The 27,161-nt window shown below is 47.2% G+C and overlaps 1 protein-coding gene across 1 annotated transcript in view; it reads right to left on the bottom strand.

Annotated features, from left to right (window-relative positions):
* Positions 1–27,161, bottom strand: part of LOC143296629 (uncharacterized) — a 141,329-nt gene that overhangs the window by 76,067 nt on the left and 38,101 nt on the right. Inside the window, exons 3-6 of the mRNA XM_076608659.1 lie at positions 3,135–3,233; positions 1,939–2,144; positions 1,485–1,641; positions 781–858 (exon numbers count right to left, since the gene is read on the bottom strand). Of these exons, the coding sequence (XP_076464774.1) occupies positions 781–858; positions 1,485–1,641; positions 1,939–2,144; positions 3,135–3,233 (540 nt within the window). The remainder of the gene's footprint in view (positions 1–780; positions 859–1,484; positions 1,642–1,938; positions 2,145–3,134; positions 3,234–27,161) is intronic.

Raw genomic sequence — 27,161 nt, forward strand, 5'->3', positions numbered from 1 at the left:
CACTCTTGGCTCGTTTTAGTGCCGTCAGTCTCGCAAAACATTTGATACAGAAAGCAACTGCATGGGTGTTGTCCTTTGATGTCTGCATTAATGTCAATGCCATGATGCACAAACAGTTCCAAAGCATATTTCTCACACATTCTTAAGTTACATTTTTTTAATCTTTATGCTGTCTTTTCACATGTTCCCCACATATGAGTCCAATCTCTCACAGTGCAGCGTGAACATGTGTTCAAGTGATGGTTCCATCGTGTTATCTATTGTCTCACACATATCACAAAGAACACGCTGTACACATAAACAACGGAGCCTTTTACCAAAACAAACACTTTTCTCACTCACAGAGCACATGTGCACCTTCATGAATCACATAATGAAAACTCCATGAAAAACATCAATAGGGAACAACACTGAATTGAAATGGCAATAAAATTGGCATCCCACTGGCAGCACTTAGTAGAAACAAAGAAGACCTAGATACCTCGCTAGCATGCCACTCGCAATGTGTCTGGAATTCAGTCACGGGTGAGGCAAAGGTCAAGCTGCTGGCATTGCTGAACTCAAAAGCATGCGGAAAGAAGTGAGCGAACAGCCATGAAGAGTGCTCATCCGCTTGTTCGTCTTCCTCCGAAGACAGAGGCTCCCACTCTTGCTCCCAGTCCATCCCTTGCTGGGTGCCATCCTGAAGGGTCACTGGCGCCTTGACCTCCATGAAGGGAAAAACCTGGCCAAGTCAGAGGGAGGTCAGGTCCGACTTGGGTGTCAGTCCCGCTAGAAGACCGGCGTGCCGACTGCCGGGAAACACCTGAGATGCGCGGGGCTCCCCCAGCAGGGGAGACCGGCCAAATAGTTGAAGACCTGCAAAGCAGGTGGCCACGTGCCCCGAATCCCCTTCCATGGGGAGACTGGGGTGGCTTGGCCCGGGGTGGGCAAAGTAGAGGTCCCCCTCCGGAACCAAAACTTCCTCCCACACAGATGGAGGTGGGGGAGGGGGGTCGGCAGTGGAGGGAGGAGGGGAAACAGCAATGGAGCCCCTGAGGGCCGTCTCAGCGTGGGGACCAGGGTAATGGCCAGGCACGGCCTCCACTTGAGAGTTTGTGCCTAGCTGCGAGCCCCCACCACTAAGAGAGGACTTGCCACTCCCCCTTATTCCTGCCTCCCGCTGGGACACCTTGGGAGGCGACGCTCATGCCCCTTTCCCCCCGGTCCCCTTCATGACTGTTTTAATGGGACGAGCGTCGCCTCCGCGATCCACGTCTAAATACGCATTGCCACGGTCCCTATCAGGAGAAATCATGAGCTCCGGGCCTGGGAGAGTCTCTTGCCGAGTCTCAATCCCAGCGAAGCGTATGACAGTCCTGCCTTAGGCAATGTAGCCTCCACTAACTTACGGGCCTCAAAGAATGATATTTTCTTCTCCGTCTTCACCTTCTGTTTTTCTTTTTTCCAGGTGGGGCAATCTTTAGATGAAGATGGGTGGCCACCTCTGCAGTTCACACAACAGGCCGGACTGATGCCCTGGTGTGCCGCCTTTGAAGAGGTGCCACACGCCTCTTCCTCCATGCAGCGGTCCCGCACATGTCTGAATTTCTGGCACTTGAAACACCGTAGAGGGGACGGCACGTACAGACTTATGTTCACCTGCAGGTATCCAACTCGTATGTACTTGGGGACATTCGGGCAGCAGAAGGTGAGGAAGAATGTGTTGGTTGGGACTCTGTCCGACCCCTTCCTTACTGTCACCCTGTAAACATCTGTCACTCCCTGAGAGGACAGCTCGCTCTTAATCTCTGCCTCAGACACTCCTCTTAACTCAGGACATCTGATGACCCCCTTCAAGCAGTTCAGTCCTTTGTGAGGGGAGACCTTCACCACCCTATCCACAAAAGTAGCTGCTTTAAGCAGAAGCTGTGTCTGCCTTATCGATGTCGTCTCCACCAGAAACGTTCCGTTCCTCAGCCTCTTGATAGACTTCAATGCACCTGCAAAACATTGGAAACCTTTCTGGATGGTGAAGGGGCTGAGAGCCGACAAGGGCTTGTCATCATCAGTGCCCTCCAACCACAAGCCACGACAGCCAATATCCAGAGGTCTCTCGGACCTCCGAATCGGAGTCCGAGTCACTATCCATTCCTTGTCTCCTCCTTTTTGCAAGTTTATGGGGGTGTGATTGGATGGAAGCCATGTTTTTTTTTTTTTATCTTTAATTCATCCCTCCCTTATCCACCCACCATGGGGTCCAACTTAGGGGCCAGGGTCAAGGGAACACCAGCTTGACCCCTTCTGGGTTTCGGACATACGACCAACAGTCTAGCTCTAATGCATTCCCCCCGATCATGCCCAGCTCCCGGGGACAGAGAACTGAGCACTGCAGGGGTTATGACAGTTAGCCTCTAAACTGCTAGTCTTGACCCAGCCCTATGTTGGGGTAGCCGATTGACACACACGGGCCAATGTGTGCCGCCTGTCTTAGGAGAGGTCCGAGCCAAAGGGACGTGTTGAGAGCAGCGTGCTCTCTCAATCCCCAGGATCTCATTCCCCTCCATCACAGGTCGCGCCTTTCCTAGACACCATTTTGACCAACCGTATACACAAGTGACTTTTGGAATTTCCTACTGCCTATGATTCATATAGTGCAGATCCAACAAGTCCAAGGGACGTAAACAATCTTCAAACATTTTAGAAGACAAGGGAGAAACAAAAGTAGGTAGTTTCCCTTTTACAATCAACAGTGATTTGCTGATGAATACTGGACTTGAGAGATATGTCCTATTGGACATATAACAGTGCAAAAAAGGGGCATAAGCCTCACATCCCAAGGCAGGCAACAGGTTAATGGGTAAAGCATGCAACAGGTATGAAATCCTAATAATAAACATACCTTTCTAATCTCACCAATTAAAAGTATGGAAGGCTATACTGATCTATTTTTAACTTGCCTTTGACAAACAGGAAACTGTCCACTGACAGATGTATGTAAAGCTGCAGCCCACAAATGAAAAGCAGCGTTGCCAGTTTCAGTCATGAAGAAGACATCTTATGGAAACTACACTGAATAAACACACACACACACACACACACACAAACACACACACTCACTCACATGTAAATTACACACAATTTTAACTACTCACGTTGTCTGAGGAGAAACTCCAAACACCCAGAGAAGCCTCTGGCTGCTGCTTCATGTAAAGGACTCCACCCACGGTTGTCAAACACATCTACTGGACGACCTGGTGACAGATACATCATTCATAAACCAACTCAAACATGTTTTTTTGTTTGTTTTGTTTTTTTCTCAAATGAAGTGAGCAGTAAGGGTAGAATCCACAGATAAGTGAGGTGTCTTATCAATTTCATTCATGGTTAACTTACTTAGTACTGCCAGTACTGCCTGACTTTCCCCACAGACAGCCCATTTGTATGGGTAAGAAATAAAATCGCCAAAGAACAAATGTTAGAAGTCATGAAATGAAAATTTACAAACTGATCAGTAACATAACAAATTAGTTGGGGACAAAACTTAATAAAACTTCCTCCCTTTTTATGCTATCATCCAGAGAGATGATGAAAGCATCCATCATTTTTGTTTTAATGTTTGCACACACTTATGACATATAAACAAATCCTGGAAAGCACAAAGAGTTTGAAACAAATTGAATTCAGAGCGTTATATAGCCCTATCAGGGCCCCTTCATCTAATACAGATGTCTGCCTTGTGACTAAGAAGAAACTGGGTCAGATGCCAATGTTGACATGCACTGTTCATGTGAACCAGTCACTTTAAAAATAACTCACCTGCTGGTGAGCACAGAGACACACTCTGCATTTACTGGTTATAGTGGAGAGTGGAAAGGTCAGTTATGATATTCTCAGCTTATAACGGCATTATACAAATTAGGTGCAACTAAAAAAAATCAAATTTTTCTAAGGCCCTGATCGGGCTCCTTGGTCTGAAACAGTTGTAAACAATAGGGCCTCAATCGGAACCCATCGTCTGGAGTGAGTTAAGGACTGTGCAGGACTCAACAGGTCCAAATCAAGGCTCAAAACTATCAAAAAAACTACCATTCAAAACAGGACCATGTAAAAACAACAAAAACAGTCATTAACCGGTTGAGTGCCTATAAGATGTCAGCTGATGTCCAGCAGAAAGTGTTGCCATAGTGCCTATAAGATGTCCACTGACGTCCTGCATGTATTTCAATTCTTCCTTCATGGGAGTTTAGTACAATGAATAGTTAGTTTAATGTTTGGATTATAAACATACTATTACAGTGAGCATTCGTCAGGTGGAAGACCCCTATTTTCTAAATAATGATTTGCTAACTGAACTACTTGGAGCGCATGTATAAAGAGGTTTTGCCTCACATGCCAAAAAGGCATCGGACAATTCATCAAGTGAAGACAGTGGTCCCAGTCAGTGGACTTACACAATTTTGCAATCTGTGCTGATGATTATGTATGAGTAAAATGATGAAAAATGGATCTGTTGGGTCTTATGATTAGTTTGAATTTGGAGGTGATGACATCAACTTTGACGAAACTGACATCAACATCCTACTCTTTCTTCAGTCCATCTATCCAATCAGACTTCATTTTTGAGAGAGTGACCATGACTGATAGTGAAGGCACGTACTTTCACTTGAGAAGAGGGAGACAGAGTAGTGTAAGACAATAGGTTGAAGGCCAGACAGAAGGCGTGGTAAGTGGGCGTGGCTCAGCTGTCATTTTACTGTCTGGCTCAGTTGTCATTTTACTGTCTTTTCACGGTGATCAACTGCCAACAATGGCAACAGCCAATCATCCACGATTTTCTTGAAACCTTGGGTTGACAGACATTAGACAGGAATTGCGAGTTGTTTTACTTTTTCGCGCTTTTTGTCACTAATCAGCTGACCAATTTATTCATAGAGGAGACAAATGGTAAACCATCTGCACAGCAGACACTTTGTGGGATCAGTTACAACCAGGCAGAAAAGAATATCATCAGAGTTTTGTCGGATCAGTTACAACCAGAAGGAAAGGAATATCATCCGAGTGTTCTCTCTTCTAAAAGGGGATGCTCTTTGGTGTAAGAAAAGCTTAATCAAAGGCTCACTCTCTGAGAACAGTTTTGACGTATGTTGTTGGTGTTATACATTTACGTGACTACAAGCGTTCTGATTGTTATCATGAACTTGTAAGCCATTTTATTTTCATTTCTATGTATGTATCAGACAATAAGTGTGCTATTTACAGCTGTATTTTGTTTGTTTTCTTTCTGGGTGTAATTCTGTGCAGGTGGAAAAAAAAGACTTTTTTAATGCATATATTAATAGTTATTGTCTTCAAATTGAAATGCCTAAATAGTTATCTTGATTCAAAACAATTTTGGGGGGGAAAAAAGCCCAGATTTAGAATCCACATTCATTTTCCTTCATGAAAAACATTAACTTTCGTTCTGTATCTCCTACAGTTTTTTGTGACAGAACTTTTTATAGTATATTACCCATGAATCCTCAAAATTCCCTGGCAAGGGGAGACCACTTTTTTTTTTCTTTTTTTTTTTTTACAAAATTCCCTGACACTGAACTGGTTAACACACAAAAAGAAAAAGAAACTTGGGTTTGAGCTATATCACAGCAACTAAACCACGTATATGCCTCAGATGTGGACCATTTCATCACATCACTCACCAGCCAATAAACACACACACACATGCCCAAAAAGAATTATCTAATTATATATTGCACAGCAAATATATATTTGCAAACAAAACAAATCAAACCCGAAAAATGCCACTGAACAATAAACACTTTATAGTTTATGGGAAAAAGAAAAAAACACCAAGAAAGTGCCCAATTATCAAATCCAGAGGAAACTGCTCCCCCCCAATAAAAACAACAAACAAAAAAAACCAAACAAACATATATATATACATAGATACATATATATGTTGTTTTTTTAAACACACACACACACACACACATATATATATATATATATATTCAAAGCAAGGAGGGGTGTGCTTCAAACTTCATAAAACACAGATGGATTGTCATGTGATGTCTTATTTTCCTTTTCCAAATGCATGTGTTACACAGACTTAAGGACATCACTAAACGAATGCACTTACTTGATTTCTAAAAAGTTCATACTACTTGTCATTTGCAGGTGCAGCTACTGTTTATCTTCCATGCCCATATGTGTGTGTGTGTGTGTGTGCGTGTGTGCGTGCGTGTGTGTGTGTGTGTGTTCAAGCAAATTTTGGAAGTTATTAGAGTGGAACCCACCCTTCTAAGTCAAGTTCACTGACTATGAGAAGGCTTTCAACATGTGGACAAACAGACCCTCTGGAAACTGCTGAGATACTATGGTGTCCCAAAGAAGATCACGAACATCATCCAGAACTCATATCAAGGGATGACCTGGAGGGTGGTCCATGGCCAGCAACACACCAAAGCCTTCCAAATAAAGAAAGGAGTGAGGCAAAGATGCTTACTGTCACCCTCTCTGCTCCTACTCACTCACAACAGACTAAGTTATGAAGACCTCCGCAGCCCAGAAGCAAATCGCAGTCAGTGGACGCTTTGGACACAACTGGATGACCTTGACTTTGACAACGATCTGGCCCTTCTCTTCCAAACCGAACAACAGATGCAGGAAAAACCCAGCACTATTGCAGAAACCTCAGCTTGCCTGGACCTCAACATCCACAGTCAAAAGGAAGAGCAGGACCCACAACGTCAAGCAGCAAACATAACGCCCATCAGGCTGGAAGACCAGATGCTAGAAGAGGTGGAGAGCTTCATTTACCTTGGCAGCATAACTTACAAGCAAGGTGAAACATGCTTATATTAGAACCTACACTGACAAAGCAAGAGTGGCTTTCCATCAGCTGAAGAATATCTGGGGATCCAAATATCTCACAATCATTAACAAGATCAGAATCTTCAAGACCATAGTGAAGCCTGTCCTGCTTCATGAAACAGAGACCTGAGGAACCACTGTCATCACAATGGTCAAGTACACACTCTGTAAGCCTTCATTAAGCACTATAAGGCAAGCCCTCGCCTGGAACCTGCAAGGGAAAAAGAAGGCATCTAAGAAATTTTTATGTGGTGCTGTAACCTGGAGACATACATGAAGAAAACAGGCCACACTTGGTGACAGCTGGAGTGACTGGCACTGGACCAGGATGGCTCGAGAACACTTGTTGGTAGCATATGTCCTAGGCAGGGCACCAGGCATATGATGAGGTGAGGTAACACTGGTTCTCATAAATAAAAAGTATCAATTACAAACACAATGTTGGTATAACTTCACAATACACTGTGAGGGTATAATCCCCTGAATGCAGTCTGCACACAACCTAGAAACATCACCATCTTCACTACATGCCTATCAGTCAATTCAGTAAATCAATAAGTTTGTGAGGGTTAATCAATTTGTGTCAGTCTGTGAAAAATATGGCACTGTTTGTGTGTGCATATGTTTATCATTTTATGTATAAATGCATGTGTTATGTGTGTGCGTGTGCATGTGTGTGTGTGTGTGTGTTTGTGTCTGTGAGTGTGTGTGTGTATGTGTGTGTGTGTGTGTGTTTGTGTGTGTTTGTGTGTGTGTGTGTGTTGAGTGAGTGTGAATGTTGGTGTGTCTCTACTGCTAGGTGCTCCACTGACATATTCAAAGATGAGTCTCTACTGCTAGGTGTTCCACTGACATATTCAAAAATGAAGAAAATAAATCTTACATGTTTAACTGTTCGCTGCTCCCTTCACTGACATTCTCACAGATTACAAATGCAACCAAAAACTGTTAGTTATAGAATATATGAATGAATCTTTTATATGAATCAAAAGGTATGGCCAATGCAGTTTTTCATACCAAGCCCCCTTTCTTTGGAATCAACTTCCCAGCCTCTCCATCACTCATCTTTGCTGCAATCTTTTAAATCCAGTCTGAAGACCCACCTTTTCCCCTCCTAGCCTATTTCTTTTTTCGGAAAAGCGAATACCCGTAGGCATTCTTGGTTAATTTGTGGCAACCGTGTTTTTCTAAAGGTTTAAGGTATGCAGAATCGATTTCTAGAATTTGCCAAGCGCCACCTTGCTCCAGTCTCCCATGGTAACGGCTCAAACAATATGGCCACCATGCCAAACAAACATGTACATTTTATCAAAAAAAATCAACAACTGAGTCAACCAAAAGTAAACAATACTGCTTTAAACCTCCAAAAATAGTTATTTATACCAATTAAAACAGATTTTAACACTGAAACATCTTCTTGGTACTAACTGTTGATAAATGTGTTATCCACAAACCACCAACAAACACTGGATTGATATTGTTTGAGACATCAGAATGTCATATCTATTTTCATACCTTTCTCCACAGGTTTTGTGTTTTAGTGTGCAATGAAATTTCTTTTGAAACCTTTCCAACACCTCCACCGTGACCTCATTGCAGCTGAAGGTAAATATCACAACTGCTGCTAAAAATTTCTGAAGAGAATGACAAAAACAAAACAATCTGTCTGTGATGGGAATACTGGTATAGCATTAGAGTGGTCAATCCGTCTGTGATGGGAACACTGGTATAGCATTGGAGTGGTTGGTAACAGAGCTTAGGGAGACTGCCAAAAAGGCTCAAGTTCTTGAACTGTCAGAGGTGTGGAACCGTTACTGTGAACTGGCCACAACAGCAGATGAAGAGGTACCTCAGTCCTTTGTCAGCAGAAACAGTACTTTCAAAGACAATGTCCAGTCTAAAATCAGTGACGTGTATGACTTTCGTAACTTTGCAGCCACCTGAAAGACAAGTTTTGCTTGTTCCTGTGAAGTATGGATCTTTGCCCTTCTCAACACTCATGTCAGAAGAACATGAACCGTTACACATACCAAGATACCAAGCCAGTGAAGAATTTCTTGAAATGGTTCATGGTGCCCTGAAGCTGCGGTCAGATATCCTTTCTCATCCTGCAAATGAAGGCTTTGTTGTCAACGAAGAGAAAATGATATCTTCTGTACCTGACAATCTCTTCATGTTTCTTCGTCTCGTCTTTGGTGGCCAAATTCTGCAAGAAAACGATCCAGATGAAGATGACATGGAATGTGAAAGTCTAAGCCAGAAGGAAGCACTGATGCAAACAAGAGTTCTGAGTACTGCACAGGATATCATGTACAATACCCTTGGGGGAAAACACTAGACACCGAAACATCTTGGGTTAGGAAGTGCACTCCACTAGGCAACCAGACCAAAGGAACTTGTTGAGCTGTTCCACAGAGCAGGGCATGTCATCAGCTTCAGAAACATCTTGCAAGCAGACACAGCCTTTGCAGAGAGCACCTTGACCAGAATGGATCCTCTCACAGGAGCTGTAGTGCCACCAAACCTGGTTCCAGACAGGTTTATACATTTCACCTGTGACAATAGAGACGTAAACGATGCCAGCCTTGATGGCAGAAACAGCGTCCATGCAACACAAGTGGCTGCATGGCAAAGAGGCCCTGAATCAGACATGGGTATGGGTGCTATGCAGCCTTCCAAAACAACTACACTTGATGTTCCAGAAGTAATGGAGGAAGTCTGGCCTGCTGGAGTGCTTGACGGGAAAGCCCAGCCAACAACAGTGGCTCAAAAGGAGTGGTTTGATGTTCCCAGAGAAAGGTGTGATCAGGTACGTCAAGCCGTTGCAAAAGACATGACATTCTTTATGAAACGTCAAAACACTGAAGAGTGTTCTGAGACAGGATGGACCCACATTAATCAAAGCCACAGCGATGTTTTTCACCTGAGATGACGACAGTTGCTTACATGCCAATCGTACAAGCGCCAGCCCATCAACTTGATACGCTTCACACAGCTGTGTTGAGATGCAAGCACATCGCCAGACAACTTGGCCAACACCATGTTGTTATAACAGTCAACGAAGCTTGATCTGAGGGATGAAAATAAACTGCTGAACACTTTGCAAACCTTTAAGCTCTTCACAGACGAGGCATCCACAGACCTGCAGAACATTGCAACAAAGGACGTTATCCCCAGCAACATCACTGAACATTTGTTGACAGTCAAGGAAAGGGGTCAAGGCCAGCTGATCAAATTCATTGAAGAAAGGCTTGTTGTCTGCAACGACCGACAAGTGCAGTTCAGAGAACTTTGCACAGGAACAAATGCCGGACATTCGCAGCCCTGTTCAAAGTGGAACAAAAGCAATCCAAGACAAGTGCACAGAAAGTCATCCAGGCCGACAGAAAGTTTCTGCAGCGACTTGTCACAGCATACAGAGCTGGAAAAGACGTCAATCTGCAAGACATACTACAGCATGAGCTTCTTCCTGTCCCAGCTGCTATAGCAGAAATGACTGGCAATCTCCGTTCTGGTCAGAAATCCCTTTTAGCAGATGCTGTGATTTGGTGACACACCTTGCCCCCCAAACCTTCAATCTGCTGACCTTGGAGAAGAACCCACACTCATCATTGATGACCAAGCACATGTGATTGCAATTGGAAAGCCACCAAATGCCAAGACCTTTGGTGACCTAGCTGACACATTTGTTGAATCTGTTCTCCAGAGTGGCGCTGTCTTCACTCAAATTGATGTTGTGTTTGACAGGTACTATGAAATGTCCATCAAGAGTGGCACCAGACAGAAATGAGGCAAGCATGCAGTGCCCGTGAGGAGAGAGATCCAAAGCAGAGAAGTCCCTCTACCACCAAAGTGGAAAAACTTCATTGCCCTTGCAGAGAACAAAGCTGACCTGGCCAATTTCTTGTCTCGCCAACTGAACCTTCAGGCACCTGAAAACAAGATCATTGTAGTTTCTGGTGGCTTCAGTGATATAGAACAGTTTGAGTCCTCAGCTCCTGATGTGAACACTGAAGAGTTAGAAGCCAAACATGAGGAGGCCGACACTCGGCTTATTCTTCACTATGTGGAGAGCCAAGCTTCAAGCGCTGTTGTTGCTGCACGAGATACGGATGTGCTGGTCCTTCTCCTCGCCCACTTCAACAAAATGCCATGCTTAAAAGTGTGGATGAAACCGGGAACGTCAAAGAACAGAAAGTACAGTCAAATCCACACCATTGTTGATCAACTTCCCTCTGACAAGTTTCCTCAGTGCCTTACCGGCATTTTATTCACTTACTGGAAGTGCTACAACATCATCCCTGGCTGGCCATACCAAGAAATCTTGCTTGAAAGTCTTCAAAGAGAATCATGACCTCTTTGCAACACTTGGAAGAGGTGAACTGTCTCACCAAGCATGTGCTGATGCAGAGGCCTTCATCTGCAAAGTGTACAACATGGACACTGCTTCCAGAGACGATACAAGGTCAGTTCTGTTTGCTCGAGCCCAGCCCTTGGAAACCTTGCCACCAACACACGACGCCATGTCGTTCCATATCATGCGAGGACATTACCAGGCACTTGTCTGGAACCAAGCTGACAAACAACGTCCAGTGCTGCCCAAACCAGATGGACCATCAACAATGGCACATTTGCACCTATTTTGACGTCTCTTCCATCAGTGCCTGAAACCTATCTCATTAGCTGCAACAAAACAGTGTCAAATGAGTAACTGTAGTATAGAAAGCATAAACTGCAATGTACTGGTGCATGCAAGTGCAGCACTGGTGACTCTGTCAGCAGAAACAGCAATACTTGAAAGCATGAACTGAAAGAACATAGTCTCTTGTTATCAGCAGGCATTGTTCCTCTTTCATTCACATACACTGAAGCTAAACTCCATGAATTGAGCCAGAAAATCATGAAAAGTTAGGTCTCTGTTCCATTAATTCAACGTTGCTTGCTGCATTTGCTTTATCAAGAGATTTTATTGGATTTAGCAAATTGGCACAGGAGAAAGTACTGTTGTGCAAGAAAACTGACAGGTTAAAAAGTCTAGCAGCAATTTGAATCTGTCTTCAGACAAAATAGTACAAATTTGGCACCTTCTTTGTATTTGCCACCTTCTTTGTGTTCGATTCCTTTGCTGTTTAGTTTGGTCAGTCAAAGGCTTACTTATGTAATTATCATTCAGATAACTCAAATTTGACTGTTTTTACATTTCCCATGTACAAAGAATTTCAAATCAAAACTAAAAGGCATAGATGCTAATTTTCATTATTTCATTTCTTTGCGCGGGGAGGGGTCGGGGGTACATTTTGACAGAAAGATAATCCAGTCCTTACAATTGTGAAGAGAAATACAAGTTTGAAATGCTTATATGTTTGTTTTTTTCAAATTTTGGTTCAGAATTATTTGAAATAAACACTGAAGTTTGTGTCCACTAACGCCTGAAGGAGTTTTCTGTTCTGCGAGGCGGCCATTTTGAATAACTAATTGTATCTTGGAAAAGAAGCGAGATTTCACGTGGCAAATTTGATAAATGAATCCAGCACACCCAAATCCTTTAGGAAATGATATGTAGCATAAATTAACCGAAAATGCTTACCACTTTTAAACCAATCGGAAATCTCATATTTTAAAACGGTCTATCCTGATTAATTCTAAACAGCTCATCCGTTTCCAGTATGAACTAAAATGACTATTTGTGAGTGAGTGAGTTTTGATAGTTTCAGAATTTGTTGGTAGTATTTTTGTTTGTGTACTATTTACGATTGTGTGCTATGACTTGTGTGTGTGCATCCACATCAAATCAAATCATGGTGCTTAGAGCCTCGCCGACTAAGGCTATCACCACGTTAATACCTGCTACAAGGGTTAAAAAACACACACAAAAAACAATAAAAACAAGCCACCACTTTAAGCTTTCCACTCAAAGTTTAAAAAACCTTCCATAGTTTAAAACCATCAAATCTGATTAAAAATGTTCACTTCTTTCAAGAAGTCCATCAGCGCTCACGGAGGGACATCACAAAACAAGGTCTTCAGAGAAACTGCCGTGTAATGTCTGTGTCTAACGTCATGCAGATCCCAACAGTCAAGGAGCATGTGTTTCAGGGTGAGAGGCTCATCACAGGGAATACATCGAGGGGCCTCTTCCCCCTTCAACAAGTAAGAATGAGTAAAAAAAACAAGTGTGCCCCACACGCAGTCTGCACAGCACAGACTCCTCCTTTCTGTTTTTCACCCCTAATGGGAGGGTCTCTTTTATGTCTGGACGGATTTGGAACAGCTTGCTGTCCATCTGGGTGTTCCACTCCTCTTGCCAAAGATCCTTAACATAAGTGTTTATCTTCTGCTTCATGTCTGTGTATGGTACGAAGGATCTCGATAATTCTTTCTTTACAGCGAACGCCAACATGTCCAGGAACCAAGGCCAACACAACCTTGTATCCTTTCTTCATTACGAGAGTAAAAGCTTCATAGAATTCCAGCAGTTTGGGATGAGTCAGATTCCTGCAGGCGATCGCCTCCAGGGCTGACAAGGAGTCGGAAAAGATCATGAATCTCTTTTGTTTCGAAGAGAGAACCATTTTTACCACCAGAACCAGTGCGGTCAGTTCCACAGTGTACACTGAGCTGTCAGATAGGATGTGTTCCGTTGAGGGCTGGTCAGGAAATGCGGGACAGAACGCAAATGCAACGACTCCATCCTCTGACTTGGAACCATCAGTGAAGATTTTTTTGGAAAGTGGGAAATTTGTGGCAGAGTTCCGAAAAATAAGTTCTGTAGGCCAGTGAAATGAAATGAAATTATGGTGCTTAGAGCCTCGCCGACCACTAAGGCCATCTCAAGGCTATCGCCGCGTCAATTACTGCTACAAGGCTAAAAAAAAACAACCAATTAAAACGAGTCACTTCTTCAAACTTTCCACTCCAAAGTTAAAAAAAAACTTCCATAGTTTAAAACCTTCAAATCTGGTTAAAAAGGTTCACTTCTTTTAAGAAGTCCATCAGCGCCCACGGAGGGACATCACGAAACAAAGTCTTCAAAGAAACCGCCGTGTAATGTCTGCGTCTAACGTCATGCAGATCCCAACAGTCAAGGAGCACGTGTTTCACGGTGAGAGGCTAGTCACAGGGAACGCATCGAGGGGCCTCCTCCCCCTTCAACAAGTAAGAATGAGTAAAAAAAGTGTGCCCCGTACGCAGTCTGCACAGCACAGATTCCTCCTTTCTGTTCTTCACCCCCGAAGGGAGGGTCTCCCCCAGGTCCGGACAGATCTGGAAGAGCTTGTTGTCCATCTGGGTGTTCCACTTCTCTTGCCAAAGATCCTTAACGTAAGTATTGACCTTCCGCTTCATGTCTGTATAGGGTACCAAGGATCTGGACAATTCTTTCTTTACAGCGTTCCTGGCCAGCAGGTCCGCCCTTTCGTTACCACGAATGCCAACATGTCCGGGAACCCAGGCCAACACAACCTCGTATCCTTTCTTCGTTGCGAGAGTAAAAGTTTCATAAAATTCCAGCAGTTTGGGATGAGTGATATTCCTGCAGGCGATCGCCTCCAGGGCTGATAAGGAGTCGGAAAAGATCATGAATCTCTTCTGTTTGGAAGAGAGAACCATTTTTAACCCCAGGACCAGTGCGGTCAGTTCCGCGGTGTATACCGAGCTGTCAGACAGGATGTGTTCCGTTGAGGGCCGGTCAGGAAAGGCGGGACAGAACGCAGATGCGGCGACTCCGTCCTCTGACTTGGAACCGTCAGTGAAGATGCCTTGAAAGGTGGGGAATTTGTGGCACAGTTCCGAAAAGTAGGTTCTGTAGGCCAGAGAACTGGTGGTGTCCTTACGGTACGAGGCCAGATCGAATCGGACCTCAGGTGTTGTAAAGGTCCACGGGGGGCTGTCAGGGAACTTAGAGAAATCTGAGATGCCACTGACATCCAGATCGGCATTTTCCAAGTGCGGCTGAATGCGGAGTCCGAGAGGAGGTATGCAGTTTGGGTTGTCTGTAAATTTCTTATCGAAAGGGTTGTTGAATACAGCATCGTAAGCAGGGTTTGTAGGTTCCGAAAACAATTTCAAATAATAGTTCAGGGTCAGCTTCAGTCTGCGGTTGGAAAGAGGTGGTTCCCCCGCCTCTGCGTACAGGCTGTGCACAGGGGTGGTGCGGAAAGCACCTAAGCTGAGACGGAGCCCTTGGTGGTGTACAGGGTCCAACAGTTTCAGGTAGGACGGTCTGGCCGAGCCGTATACAACACTTCCATAATCCAGTTTGGACCGGACCAGGGCTCTGTAGAGGTGCAAGAGAGTCCTCTTATCAGCACCCCAGTTCGTGTGTGCCACAACTCGGATGATGTTCAGGGCTTTTAGGCAAGATATTTTCAGCTGTTTAATGTGGCTGAGAAAATTCAGCTTCTGATCGAAGATGACCCCTAGAAATCTGGCTTCCTTGACCGCCGGGATGGTGGATGTTCCCAGACGGATTTCAGGGTCCTGATAGAATTGGCGAAAATTATGAAAGTGGATGCATTCAGTTTTGGAGGACGAAAATGTGAAGCCATTCTCCTCTGCCCAACACTGGATTTTGTTGACGCAGAGCTGAAGCCGTCGCTGGATGCTGGCGTACGTGCTGCCGGTTGCATATAAGGCAAAATCATCCACGAACAGCGAGCTGTCCGATCCTTTCTGAACGGATTGAACGATGTCATTAATTTTGATGCTGAACAGAGCCGGCGACAGGATGCTCCCCTGCGGGACACCCAGCTCCTGCTCGTGAATGTCGGACAGGGTGGTGCCGACTCTCACCTGGAATTGTCTGTCTTGTAAAAAATTGTGGATAAACTGAGGCAGGTGTCCTCAGAAGCCGAGCTTGTGCAAGTCGGAAAGAATACCAAATTTCCACGTGGTATCGTAAGCTTTCTCCAGGTCAAAAAATATGGCCACCACATGTTGTTTGTTGACGAAAGCATTTCTTATCGTGGTTTCCAGACGAACCAGATGGTCAACGGTAGAGCGATGCTTGCGGAAACCGCATTGTTCCTTCGCCAGAAGGCCGTCGGTCTCTAGTTTCCACATCAGTCTACCGTTGACCATCTTCTCCATCAGTTTGCAGACGCAGCTGGTCAGTGCAATTGGGCGGTAGTTGGAGGGGTTCGAGGGGTCTTTTCCTGGTTTCGGCAGTGTGATTATGAGGGCTTTCCGCCAGGAGGGTGGAAAGAAACCTGTGACCCAGATGTGGTTATAAACTTTAAGCAGGGTGTCCAGACAGGTTTGGGGAAGGTGCTTTAGGAGTTTATAATGGACTTCGTCCATTCCTGGACAGGAATCCGTACAGGTCTGAAGGGCAGATTTAAGTTCGTTCATTGTGAAAGGAAGGTTGTAATTCTCTGTGTTGTCGGAAAAGAAGTTACATGGTGTTTTTTCTGACAGGTTTTTGGTTTTAAGAAAGCGAGCAGATTTGTTAGCAGATCTCGAGTTCTGTTCTATTGTGGAGGCAAGCAAATTGGCAACTGCTTTCTTCTCTGTGACCAGAGCGTCTGAAAGTTTAAGATGGTGGAAGGTCGGGCATGCGTTTTTGCCCTTAATTCTTTTTAAAACCCTCCACACTTTCTTCTTGGGTGTGTTGGAGGTTAAGGAAGAGCAGAAATCTCTCCAAGACTTCCTCTGGCTCTTTTTAAAAACATACCTGGCTTTCGCCCTCAGCTGTTGATGGGTTCGAACGCTATCGGACTCTTCCGAGACTTGCGGGCCTCCCGACATTCCGCGTTGAACCAGGGCGTTCTAGGGACCTGAGGCTTGGAGGTAGACGATGGGACTGCTGCTTTGGCGCAATCTAAAACGATCCGAGTCAGAGCGTCAGCAGGGTCCTTGCTTTTCAATACTGTTTCTTCCTGCAGCTCCGCTCTTATCTTGGTGGTAAAAAAACTCCAGTCTGCTTTGTCGTAGTACAGGCGGTCAGGCAGAGAGTCACCTTCTCCATCTGTGGGGCGGAGGACGACAGGAAAGTGGTCACTCCCGTGCAGATCGTCGTGCACTTTCCACTCGTAGTCCAGGACCAATGATGGATCGCAGACAGACAGATCTAAACACGAGAGCTTTCCAGAGGACAGATGCAGGTAAGTGGGAGACTTGTCGTTAAGACAGCACAAGTCCATGTCAGAGAGAAGGTTTTCTAAGAGAAGACCTCGGGCTGATGTCATCTCACTTCCCCAGAGCGGGGAGTGTCCGTTGAAGTCGCCCAACAGTAAAAACGGACGTGGGAGCTGGTCGACCAGGTTCATGAGGTCCTGCCTCAGAACACGGACGGAAGGGGGAAGGTAGAGAGAGCAGACAGTGATGGTTTTCTCGAGCGTGACTCTGACTGCCACCGCCTGTAAAGGGGTGCTTAAAAAAACTGTACTGTATAAAAGGGACTTTCGAATAAAAAGAGCGACACCTCCCGTCAACCCCTCTTGCTTCGGTTGAGCGGGTTTAAAAACGGAGTTAAAACCAGAGAGAGATAAAACCTTGCCATCTCTTTGCAGAGTCTCCTGCAGTGCCAGCACTGAAGGTTTCAAAGCACGACAAAGCAGCTGGAGTTCCTGGAAGTTGGCATAGAATCCCCGGATATTCCAGTGAATCACTGCCATTAAAAAGGTTTTTTTTAAAAAAAATAAAGCAGCAGCCTATTCCATCGCTACCCCCTGCTCCTCCACTTGCGGTGGCTCAAGGTCCGCCAGGATGGAATATTTGTTCTTTGACATAAATTTTTCGGGTTCCGACCGGGTCGGAATATCCACCACCTCGGCCCCTCCCGATCCCGCCGTGGCCGCAGCCCTCCCCTCCTTGAGTTTTGGAGGTGCGGGGGGCTTCCGGCCACTTCCGCCAGCCCGAGGGCCAGGCAGACGAGAGGCGGGGCGAGGGGGGCCGGGGGGTGGGGTGGGGCGGGAGGCGGACAACATGCCTCCGCCCGAGGCTTTTCTCTCCCGCCCAGCAGCCCCTGAGGACTGCCGCGCAGGATGGGAAGGGGTGGACACAGCGCCTCCACCCAAGGCCAACGGTTCCGACGAGGCGGTTAAGTCGTCCGTCTGCGTTCCTGTGGACGTCGTCTGGACTGCGACGTCCACCGTCCCGGATCTGACGACAGAGGCATACGACGTCCTAGGCGACGCGGCCTCCACCTGTTTCCTTGCCTCAAAGAAGGAAATTTTCTGTTCTGTCTTGACTTTCTGAATTTGTTTTTCTTTCTTCCAGGCGGGGCAGTCCTTCGATGAGGACGGGTGGCCACCTCCGCAGTTCGCACACAGGGCTGCACTGACGCAATCGCCCTGGTGCGCCGCCTTCGAACAGGTGCCACACGCCTCTTCCTCCTTACATCTGTCTCTCACGTGTCCGAATTTCTGACACTTAAAGCATCTCAGAGGGGACGGTACGTACAGGCTGACATTAACTAGCAGGTATCCGACCCGAATGTCCTTGGGGACATCCGGGCAGCAGAAGGTGAGGAAGAAAGTGTTGGTCGGGACTCTGTCCGACCCCTTCCTCACCGTCACCCTGTACACATCGGTCACTCCCTGAGAGGACAGTTCGCTCTTGATCTCGGCCTCAGACACACCTTTCAACTCCGGGCATCTGATGACTCCCTTTGAGCAGTTGAGACCTTTGTGAGGGGAAATCTTCACTGCCCTATCCACGAAAGTGGTCGCCTTGAGAAGGAGCTGTGTCTGTCTTTTGGATTCTGTCTGTACTAAAAACGCTCCGCTCCTCAGCCTCTTGATGGATCTGAGCGATCCTGCCAGACACTGAAAGCCCTTCTGGACAGCGAAGGGGCTGAGAGCCGACAAGGGCTTGTCGTCATCAGCGCCCTCCATCACTAGCCACGATGGCCAAAAACCAGAGGTCTCGACGACCTCCGACTCAGAGTCTGAGTCGTCCGTTCCCTGTCGTCGTCTTTTTCCAAGTTTGGGGGGGTGTATTTGTTTAGGATTCATGTTGAAAGAAAAATGTGAATTCATCCCTCCCTTACCCACCCACCATGGGGTCCAACTTAGGGGCCAGGGTCAAGGGAACACCAGCTTGACCCCTTCCAGGTTTCGGGAGGGATATACAACCAGCAGCCCAGCTCCAACGTGCTCCCCCCCGATCATGCCCAGCTCCCGGGGACAGAGAGCCGAGCACTACGGGGGTTACCTTCGTCAGCCACTAAACTGCCAGTCTTGACCCAGCCCCACGAAGGGGTAGCCGATTGACACACACGGGCCAATGTGTGCCGCCTGTCTTAGGAGAGGTCCGAGCCAAAGGGATGTGTTGAGAGCAGCGTGCTCTCTCAATCCCCAGGATCTCATTCCCCTCCATCACAGGTCGCACCGCACGGCAAACACGGCGGGCCAAAAGAAGGCCGCAGAGAAAAAAAAGAATGTGGAAAAGAAGGCTTGATGGGGAGCTGAGGACAGAAAAGAGGCGGTAAAAAGAAGAACAAAGAATAGCGAAAGGGACAGTGGGTCACGTTTAGTTTGGGCCTCACTCACGACCTGTTCGGCATGGGAAGCCCTATCAGGGGCATCAGTACAAAACCACCACTTATTCAGCCCTAACAGCTACGATGGCTATGTAGGCTGTCAATTAAGACCTGGGACCAGAGCACCAAACCCCAAGAAGCACTGATGCCCCCGCCGACATAGCTCGCTCGATCACTGGCCACTAAGCCTCCCGACCACGACAAGGTAGTGACCCTCCCGGGAGTGGGTCAGGAGAACACCAGCCTGACCCCCTCCAGGTTTCGGGAGGCTGTAGGCCAGTGAACTGGTGGAGTCTTTATGGTATGAGGCCAGATCAAATCAGACCTCAGGTATTTTAAAGGTCCATGGTGGGCTGTCGGGGAACTTGGAGAAGTCTGAGATGCCACCGACATCCAGATCAGCATTTTCTATGTGCGGCTGAATGCGGAGTCCAAGAGGAGGGATGCAGTTTGGGTTGTCTTTAAATTTCTTGTTGAAGGGGTTGTTGAATACAACGTTATAAGCCGGGTTTTGGGGTTCAGAAAACAGTTTCAAGTAATAGTTAAGGGTCAGCTTCAATCTGCGGTTGCAGAGAGGCGGTTTCCCCACTTCTGCATACAGGCTGTGCACAGGGGTGGTGCGGAAAGATATTTTCAGCTGTTTGATATGGCTGAGGAAGTTCAGCTTCTGATCAAAGACAACCCCTAAGAATTTGGCTTCCTTGACCACCGGGATGGTGGATTTTCCCAGACGGATTTCAGGGTCCGGATATAACTGGCGAAAGTTATAAAAATGAATACATTCAGTTTTGGAGGACGAAAAGGTGAAGCCATTCTCCTCTGACCAACACTGGATTTTGTCGACGCAGAGCTGAAGCCGTCGCTGGATGTTGGCGTACGTGCTGCCAGTTGCATACAAGGCGAAATCGTCCACAAACAGCGAGCTGTCCGATCTCTTCTGAACCGACTGGACAATGTCGTTTATTTTGATGCTGAAGAGAGCTGGCGACAGAATGCTCCCTTGCGGAACACCCAGCTCCTGCTCGTGAATGTCGGACAGGGTGGTGCCGCCCCTCACCTGGAATTGTCTGTCTTGCAAGAAGTTGCGGATAAACTGGGGCAGGTGTCCTTGGAAGCCGAGCTTGTGCAGGTCTGAGAGGATTCCAAATTTCCAGGTGGTATCGTAAGCTTTCTCTAAGTCAAAAAATATGGCCACCACATGCTGTTTGTTGACAAAGGCATTCCTTACTGTGGTTTCCAGACGAACCAGATGGTCAACGGTAGATCAATGCTTGCGGAAACCACACTGTTCTTTCGCCAGAAGGCTGTCGGTCTCTAGTTTCCACATAGTCTACTGTTGACCATCTTCTCCATCAGTTTGCAGATGCAGCTGGTCAGTGCTATTGGGTGGTAGTTGGAGGGGTTCGAGGGGTCTTTTCCCGGTTTTGACACAGGGATTATGAGGGCTTTCAATGGAGAGGAAGGCGGTTACAGCAATGCACTGTGGAGTGCAGAGAGCAAGATGAGACACCGAAAGGATATCTTGGTCATCCACTGCATCCGTGCTCATCCTCCAGTCGTCTCGACTTAGTCTTGCCACTGGAAATAGGTGGACCCGGACGAGAGAGTGAGGTCGACGTTGCGCAACTCCTCTTCACTTTAAACAAACTCATCGCGCAAGTCATCAGTCATCCAAAATGACCTTTCATCCTTCATCACTTCATCACCCCCAAGTCCTGTGGCGACAGGCGAGCGACAAAACGACAGGTGTGGGTACACTGGCAGTCGCAGCCGCAGACCTGCACGCAGGCGGCTCAGGCCATAGGGTCGTTCTTCGTCGACAGGAGCAGCGATGGAGCTCGGCAGCCATCTGAGCGTCTGAGCAGCCCTCTTTAGGAATGCACTGCTCACCTCCCTGGCATGAGGAAGGGGCTAGAAAAGGTGCCCTAAAAATTGCCTGCTCCATATCACCCTGGTCAGCATACCGCGGTTGGCGGGGACCCTACATCAGCGGTCGAAACAAAAAGAAAGAAAAGAAAAAAACAAGGATCGTTCCTCTCACCATTGGTGCTTGGAACATAAGGACTCTCCTGGACAGAGATAACGCGGACAGACCCCAAAGGAGAACGGCACTAGTTGCATCCGAACTCGCCAGATACAACACTGACATCGCAGCCTTGAGTGAGACTCGGCTTGCAGGCGAAGGCGAGCTCTGTGAACGGGGATCTGGTTACACCTTCTTCTGGAGTGGACGAGGAAGCGAAGAGCGACGTGAGGCTGGCGTTGGTTTTGCAGTAAAAACAGCACTTGTCAGCAAGCTAGCTGGAATCCCAAAGGGAGTCAACGATAGGCTTATGACCATGAAACTCCCACTGGCATCTGGCCAGAAGCACCTCACCATTGTCAGTGCCTACGCCCCAACCATGACCAACCCGGATGAAGTGAAGGCGAAGTTCTACGAGGACCTTCACTCTGTCATTGCTGCTATCCCTAAAGCAGACAAGCTCATCATTCTTGGGGACTTCAATGCTAGAGTTGGCTCTGACTACATCTCCTGGGATGGAGTGATTGGAAAGCACGGTGTGGGCCACTGCAACCCAAATGGATTGCTTTTGCTTCAGACTTGTGCAGGGCACGAACTGCTAATAACCAACACAGTTTTCTGCCTCCCTACCCGTAACAGGACGTCATGGATGCACCCTCGCTCAAAGCATTGGCATCTCATCGATTACGTCATCATCAGGAAAAGGGATAGGCAAGATGTACGTGTAACAAAGACCATGTGCGGCGCCGAGTGTTGGACAGACCATCGCCTTGTAGTCTCGAAGCTGAATATTCGAATCCAGCCCAAGAGACGCCCCCAACGCCAGAAGGCTCCAAAACGGCTCAACATCGCTAAGCTGAATAACATCACCATCAAACAGTCCTTTGTGGAGCTGCTGGAAGATCGTCTGGAATCTGCCTCTCTGGACAGCCAGAATGTGGAGTCTGACTGGAGGACCCTGCGTGAGCTGATCTATAGTACAGCTTCAGAGACCCTGGGACCCATGACCAGAAAGCACAAAGACTGGTTTCATGAAAACTGTGATGAAATCAAGCAGCTTCTGGATGAGAAACGCCGTCTGCATCAAGCCTACCTGAGCAACCCAAAGTCCACATCAAAAAAGGATGCGTACGATGCCATCCGCAGGACTGTTCAGCAAAAGTTACGCCAGATGCAGGATAAGTGGCTGAGTGACAAAGCTGATGAGATCCAGGGATATGCTGACAGGCACGATATGAAGAGGTTCTATGATGCCTTAAAAGAAGTCTACGGCCCCACATCCTCAGGATCATCCCCCCTCCTCAGTGCAGATGGGAATACCTTGATCACTGAGAAGGAGAAAATTCTCGAACGCTGGGCTGAGCACTTCAACAGTGTCTTAAATCGCCCTTCCTCCATAAATGATGAAGCCATAGACCGTCTCCCACAAGTCCCCATCAACGAAGCACTGGACGATCCGCCAACACTTCTTGAGACCCAGAAAGCAATCCGTCTGCTATCCAGTGGCAAAGCACCTGGCTCAGACTCCATACCAGCAGAGGTCTACAAGGATGGAGGCACTGTGCTGACTGAGAAGCTCCATCAGCTGTACTCACTCATGTGGAAAGAAGAGACGATCCCCCAGGATTTCAAAGATGCATCTATCATTCACTTGTACAAGCGAAAGGGGAACCGGCAAGCCTGTGATAACCATCGGGGCATTTCCTTGCTCTCCATCACAGGCAAGATACTTGCCTGGATCCTACTAAACCGCCTCACAGCACACCTTGACCAAGGTCATTTGCCTGAGAGCCAATGTGGATTCCGGAAAGAGCGCGGAACCACCGACATGGTGTTTGCTGCAAGGCAGCTGCAAGAGAAATGTCAGGAGCAAAATGCTGATCTGTTCTCCACCTATGTCGACCTCACTAAGGCCTTCGACACCGTGAGTAGAGAGGGACTGTGGAAGATCATGGCCAAGTACGGATGCCCTCGGAAATTTATTTCCTTGGTCAGCCAATTCCATGAAGGCATGCAAGCTCGAGTCCAGGACAATGGCGAAACATCTGCTCCTTTTGCCGTCACAAATGGTGTCAAGCAAGGCTGCGTCCTGGCTCCAACGCTGTTCAGCCTCATGTTCTCTGCAATGCTTACTGATGCCTTCAGAGATGGCGATGTTGGAATCGGCCTAAAGTACCGAACAGATGGCAAGCTGTTTAACCTCAGAAGGCTTCAAGCAAAAACGAAGGTCATGACAGACATCATCAGAGACTTTTTGTTTGCTGATGATTGTGCCCTCAACACTGGATCTGAAGCTGACATGCAGCTCAGCGTCGACAAGTTTGCCACTGCCAGCAGGAACTTCGGCCTTATCATCAGCACGAGGAAAACTGAAGTTCTCCATCAGCCAGCCCCAGGGAAACCCTACGTTGAGCCCAACATCACAGTCAACGGTCAGAGACTCAGTGCGGTGGAGCGGTTCACATACTTTGGCAGCACACTGTCACGAAATGCGACCATCGACGATGAAGTGAACGTCAGGATTGCAAGAGCAAGCGCAACTTTTGGTAGACTCAATGCAAATGGCTGGAACAGAAGAGGCATTAGTTTTGAGACCAAGCTAAAGGTCTACAGAGCAGTAGTTCTCCCCACACTACTGTACGCCTGCGAAACTTGGATAGTGTACCAACGACATGCCAAGAAGCTGAACCACTTCCACACAACATGCCTCAGGAAGCTGCTGAACATCAAGTGGCAAGACAGGACCCCAGACACAGAGGTGCTCGCAAAAGCCACCCTTCCCAGCATCTTCACCATCCTGATGCAGTCCCAGCTTCGCTGGGCTGGACACGTGGCGCGCATGCCAGACCATCGGCTGCCCAAAAGGCTCTTCTATGGCGAGCTGCAACAAGGGAAGAGATCGCACGGAGGTCAGAAGAAGCGCTGCAGAGATACTCTGAAAGTCTCTCTTAAAGCGTTTGATATCGACCTTGACTCCTGGGAGGAATCTGCAGTGGACCGTGACAAATGGCGCGCTGCTGTACACAAAGGCGCCAAGTTGTGCGAGGCCAACAGGACTGCTGCAGCTGTTCAGAAGAGGCAGGCCAGAAAGTCACGGGCAAACAAGCTCCCTGACAATGATATGCCTGTCTTTGTCTGCCCCAACTGTCAGCGAACATTTCGTGCGCAGATTGGACTATTCAGCCATCTGCGCATTCACAGATAGATTCATGAGCATCCTCCCCCCCACCCCACCACCACCCTCCCCCCATCCCCCAGCTGGATGACAACGATGGTCATCATCGATCTCGATGGACACACCACTTGCATGAGGGCTTTACGCCAGGAGGGTGGAGAAAAGCCTGTGATCCAGATGTGGTTGTAAACTTTGAGCAGGGTGTCCAGACAGGTTTCGGGAAGATGTTTTAATAGTTTATAATGAACCTTGTCCATTCCTGGAGAGGAATCCGTGCAGGTCTGAAGGGCAGATTTTAATTCATTCATAGTGAAAAGAAGGTTGCAGCTCTCTGTGTTGCCAGAAGAGAAGTTGGAGGGCGTTTTTACTTTCAGATTTTTGGTTTTGAGAAACAGCAGATTTTTTGCACAGCACAAACTCCTCCTTTCTGTTCTTCACCCCCGAAGGGAGGGTCTCTTTTAGGTCTGGACGGATCTGGAAGAGCTTGTTGTCCCATCTGGGTGTTCCACTCCTCTTGCCAAAGATCCTTAACATAAGTGTTCACCTTCCGCTTCATGTCTGTGTATGGTACAAAGGATCTGGATAATTCTTTCTTTACAGCGTTCCTGGCCAGCAGGTCTGCCTTTTCGTTACCATGAATGCCAACATGTCCGAGAACCCAGGCCAACACAACCTCGTATCCTTTCTTCGTTGCGAGAGTAAAGGCTTCATAAAATTCCAGCAGTTTGGGATGAGTGATATTCCTTCAGGCGATCGCCTCCAGGGCTGACAAGGAGTCAGAAAAGACCATGAATCTCTTTTGTTTCAAAGAGAGAACCATTTTTACCGCCAGAACCAGTGCCGTCAGTTCTGCAGTGTACACTGATTTGTCAGACAGGATGTGTTCCATTAAGGGCCGGTCAGGAAAGGCGGGACAGAACGCAGATGCAGCAACTCCGTCCTCTGACTTGGAACCGTCAGTGAAGATTCTTTGAAAAGTGGGAAATTTGTGGCAGAGTTCCGAAAAGTAAGTTCTGTAGGCCAGAGAACTGGTGGAGTCTTTACGGTATGAGGCCAGATCGAATTGGACCTCAGGTGTTCTAAAGATCCACGGAGGGCTGTCGGGAAACTTGGAGAAATCTGAAATGCCACCGACATCCAGATCGGCATTTTCTATGTGCTGTTGAATGCGGAGTCAAAGAGGAGGGATGCAGTTTGGGTTGTCTTTAAATTTCTTGTCGAAAGGGTTGTTGAATACAGCGTCGTAAGCAGGGTTTGTAGGTTCAGAAAACAGTTTCAGGTAATAATTTAGGGTCAGCTTCAGTCTGCGGTTGGAGAGAGGTGGTTCCCCCGCCTCTGCGTACAGGCTGTGCACAGGGGTGGTGCAGAATGCACCTAAGCTGAAACGGAGCCCTTGGTGGTGCATAGGGTCCAGCAGTTTCAGGTAAGACGGTCTGGCCGAGCTGTATACTACACTTCCGTAATCCAGTTTGGACCGGACCAGAGCTCTGTAGAGGTGCAAGAGAGTTCTCTTATCAGCACTCCAGCCCATGTGTGCTACAACTTGGATGATGTTCAGGGCTTTTTGGCAAGATATTTTCAGCTGTTTGATATGGCTGAGGAAGTTCAGCTTCTGATCAAAGACAACCCCTAAGAATTTGGCTTCCTTGACCGCTGGGATGGTGGATTTTCCCAGACAGATTTCAGGGTCCGGATATAACTGGCAAAAGTTATAAAAATGAATACATTCAGTTTTGGAGGACGAAAAGGTGAAGCCATTCTCCTCTGACCAACACTGGATTTTGTCGACGCAGAGCTGAAGCCGTCGCTGGATGCTGGTGTACGTGCTGCCAGTTGCATACAAGGCGAAATCATCCATGAACAGCGAGCTGTCCGATCCCTTCTGAACGGATTGAACTATGTCATTAATTTTTATGCTGAAAACAGCCGGCGACAGAATGCTCCCTTGTGGGACACCCAGCTCCTGCTCGTGGATGTCGGACAGGGTGGTGCCGACCCTCACCTGGAATTGTCTGTCTTGCAAAAAGTTGTGGATGAACTGAGGCAGGTGTCCTCAGAAGCTGAGCTTGTGCAGGTCCGAGAGGATTCCAAATTTCCAGGTGGTATCGTAAGCTTTCTCCAAGTCAAAAAATATGGCCACCACATGCTGTTTGTTTACAAAGGCATCTCTTACAGTGGTTTCCGGACGAACCAGATGGTCAACGGTAGAGCGATGCTTGTGGAAACCGCACTCTTCTTTCGCCAGAAGGCCGTCGGTCTCTAGTTTCCACATCAGTCTACCGTTGACCATCTTCTCCATCAGTTTGCAGATGCAGCTGGTCAGTTCTATTGGGTGGTAGTTGGAGGGGTTGGAGGGGTCTTTTCCCGGTTTTGGCACTGGGATTATGAGGGCTTTCCACCAGGGGGGTGGAAAAAAGCCTGTGATCCAGATGTGGTTGTAAACTTTGAGCAGGGTGTCCAGACAGGTTTCGGGAAGATGTTTTAAGAGTTTATAATGGACCTCGTCCATTCCTGGACAGGAATCCGTACAGGTCTGAAGGGCAGATTTTAGTTCATTCATAGTGAAAGGAAGGTTGTAGCTCTCTGTGTTGTCGGAAGAGAAGTTGCAAGGTGTTTTTTCTGTCAGGTTT

Source organism: Babylonia areolata, chromosome 21 (assembly GCF_041734735.1).
Source record: "Babylonia areolata isolate BAREFJ2019XMU chromosome 21, ASM4173473v1, whole genome shotgun sequence".
In the NCBI taxonomy this organism is placed as follows: Eukaryota; Metazoa; Mollusca; class Gastropoda; order Neogastropoda; family Buccinidae; genus Babylonia; species Babylonia areolata.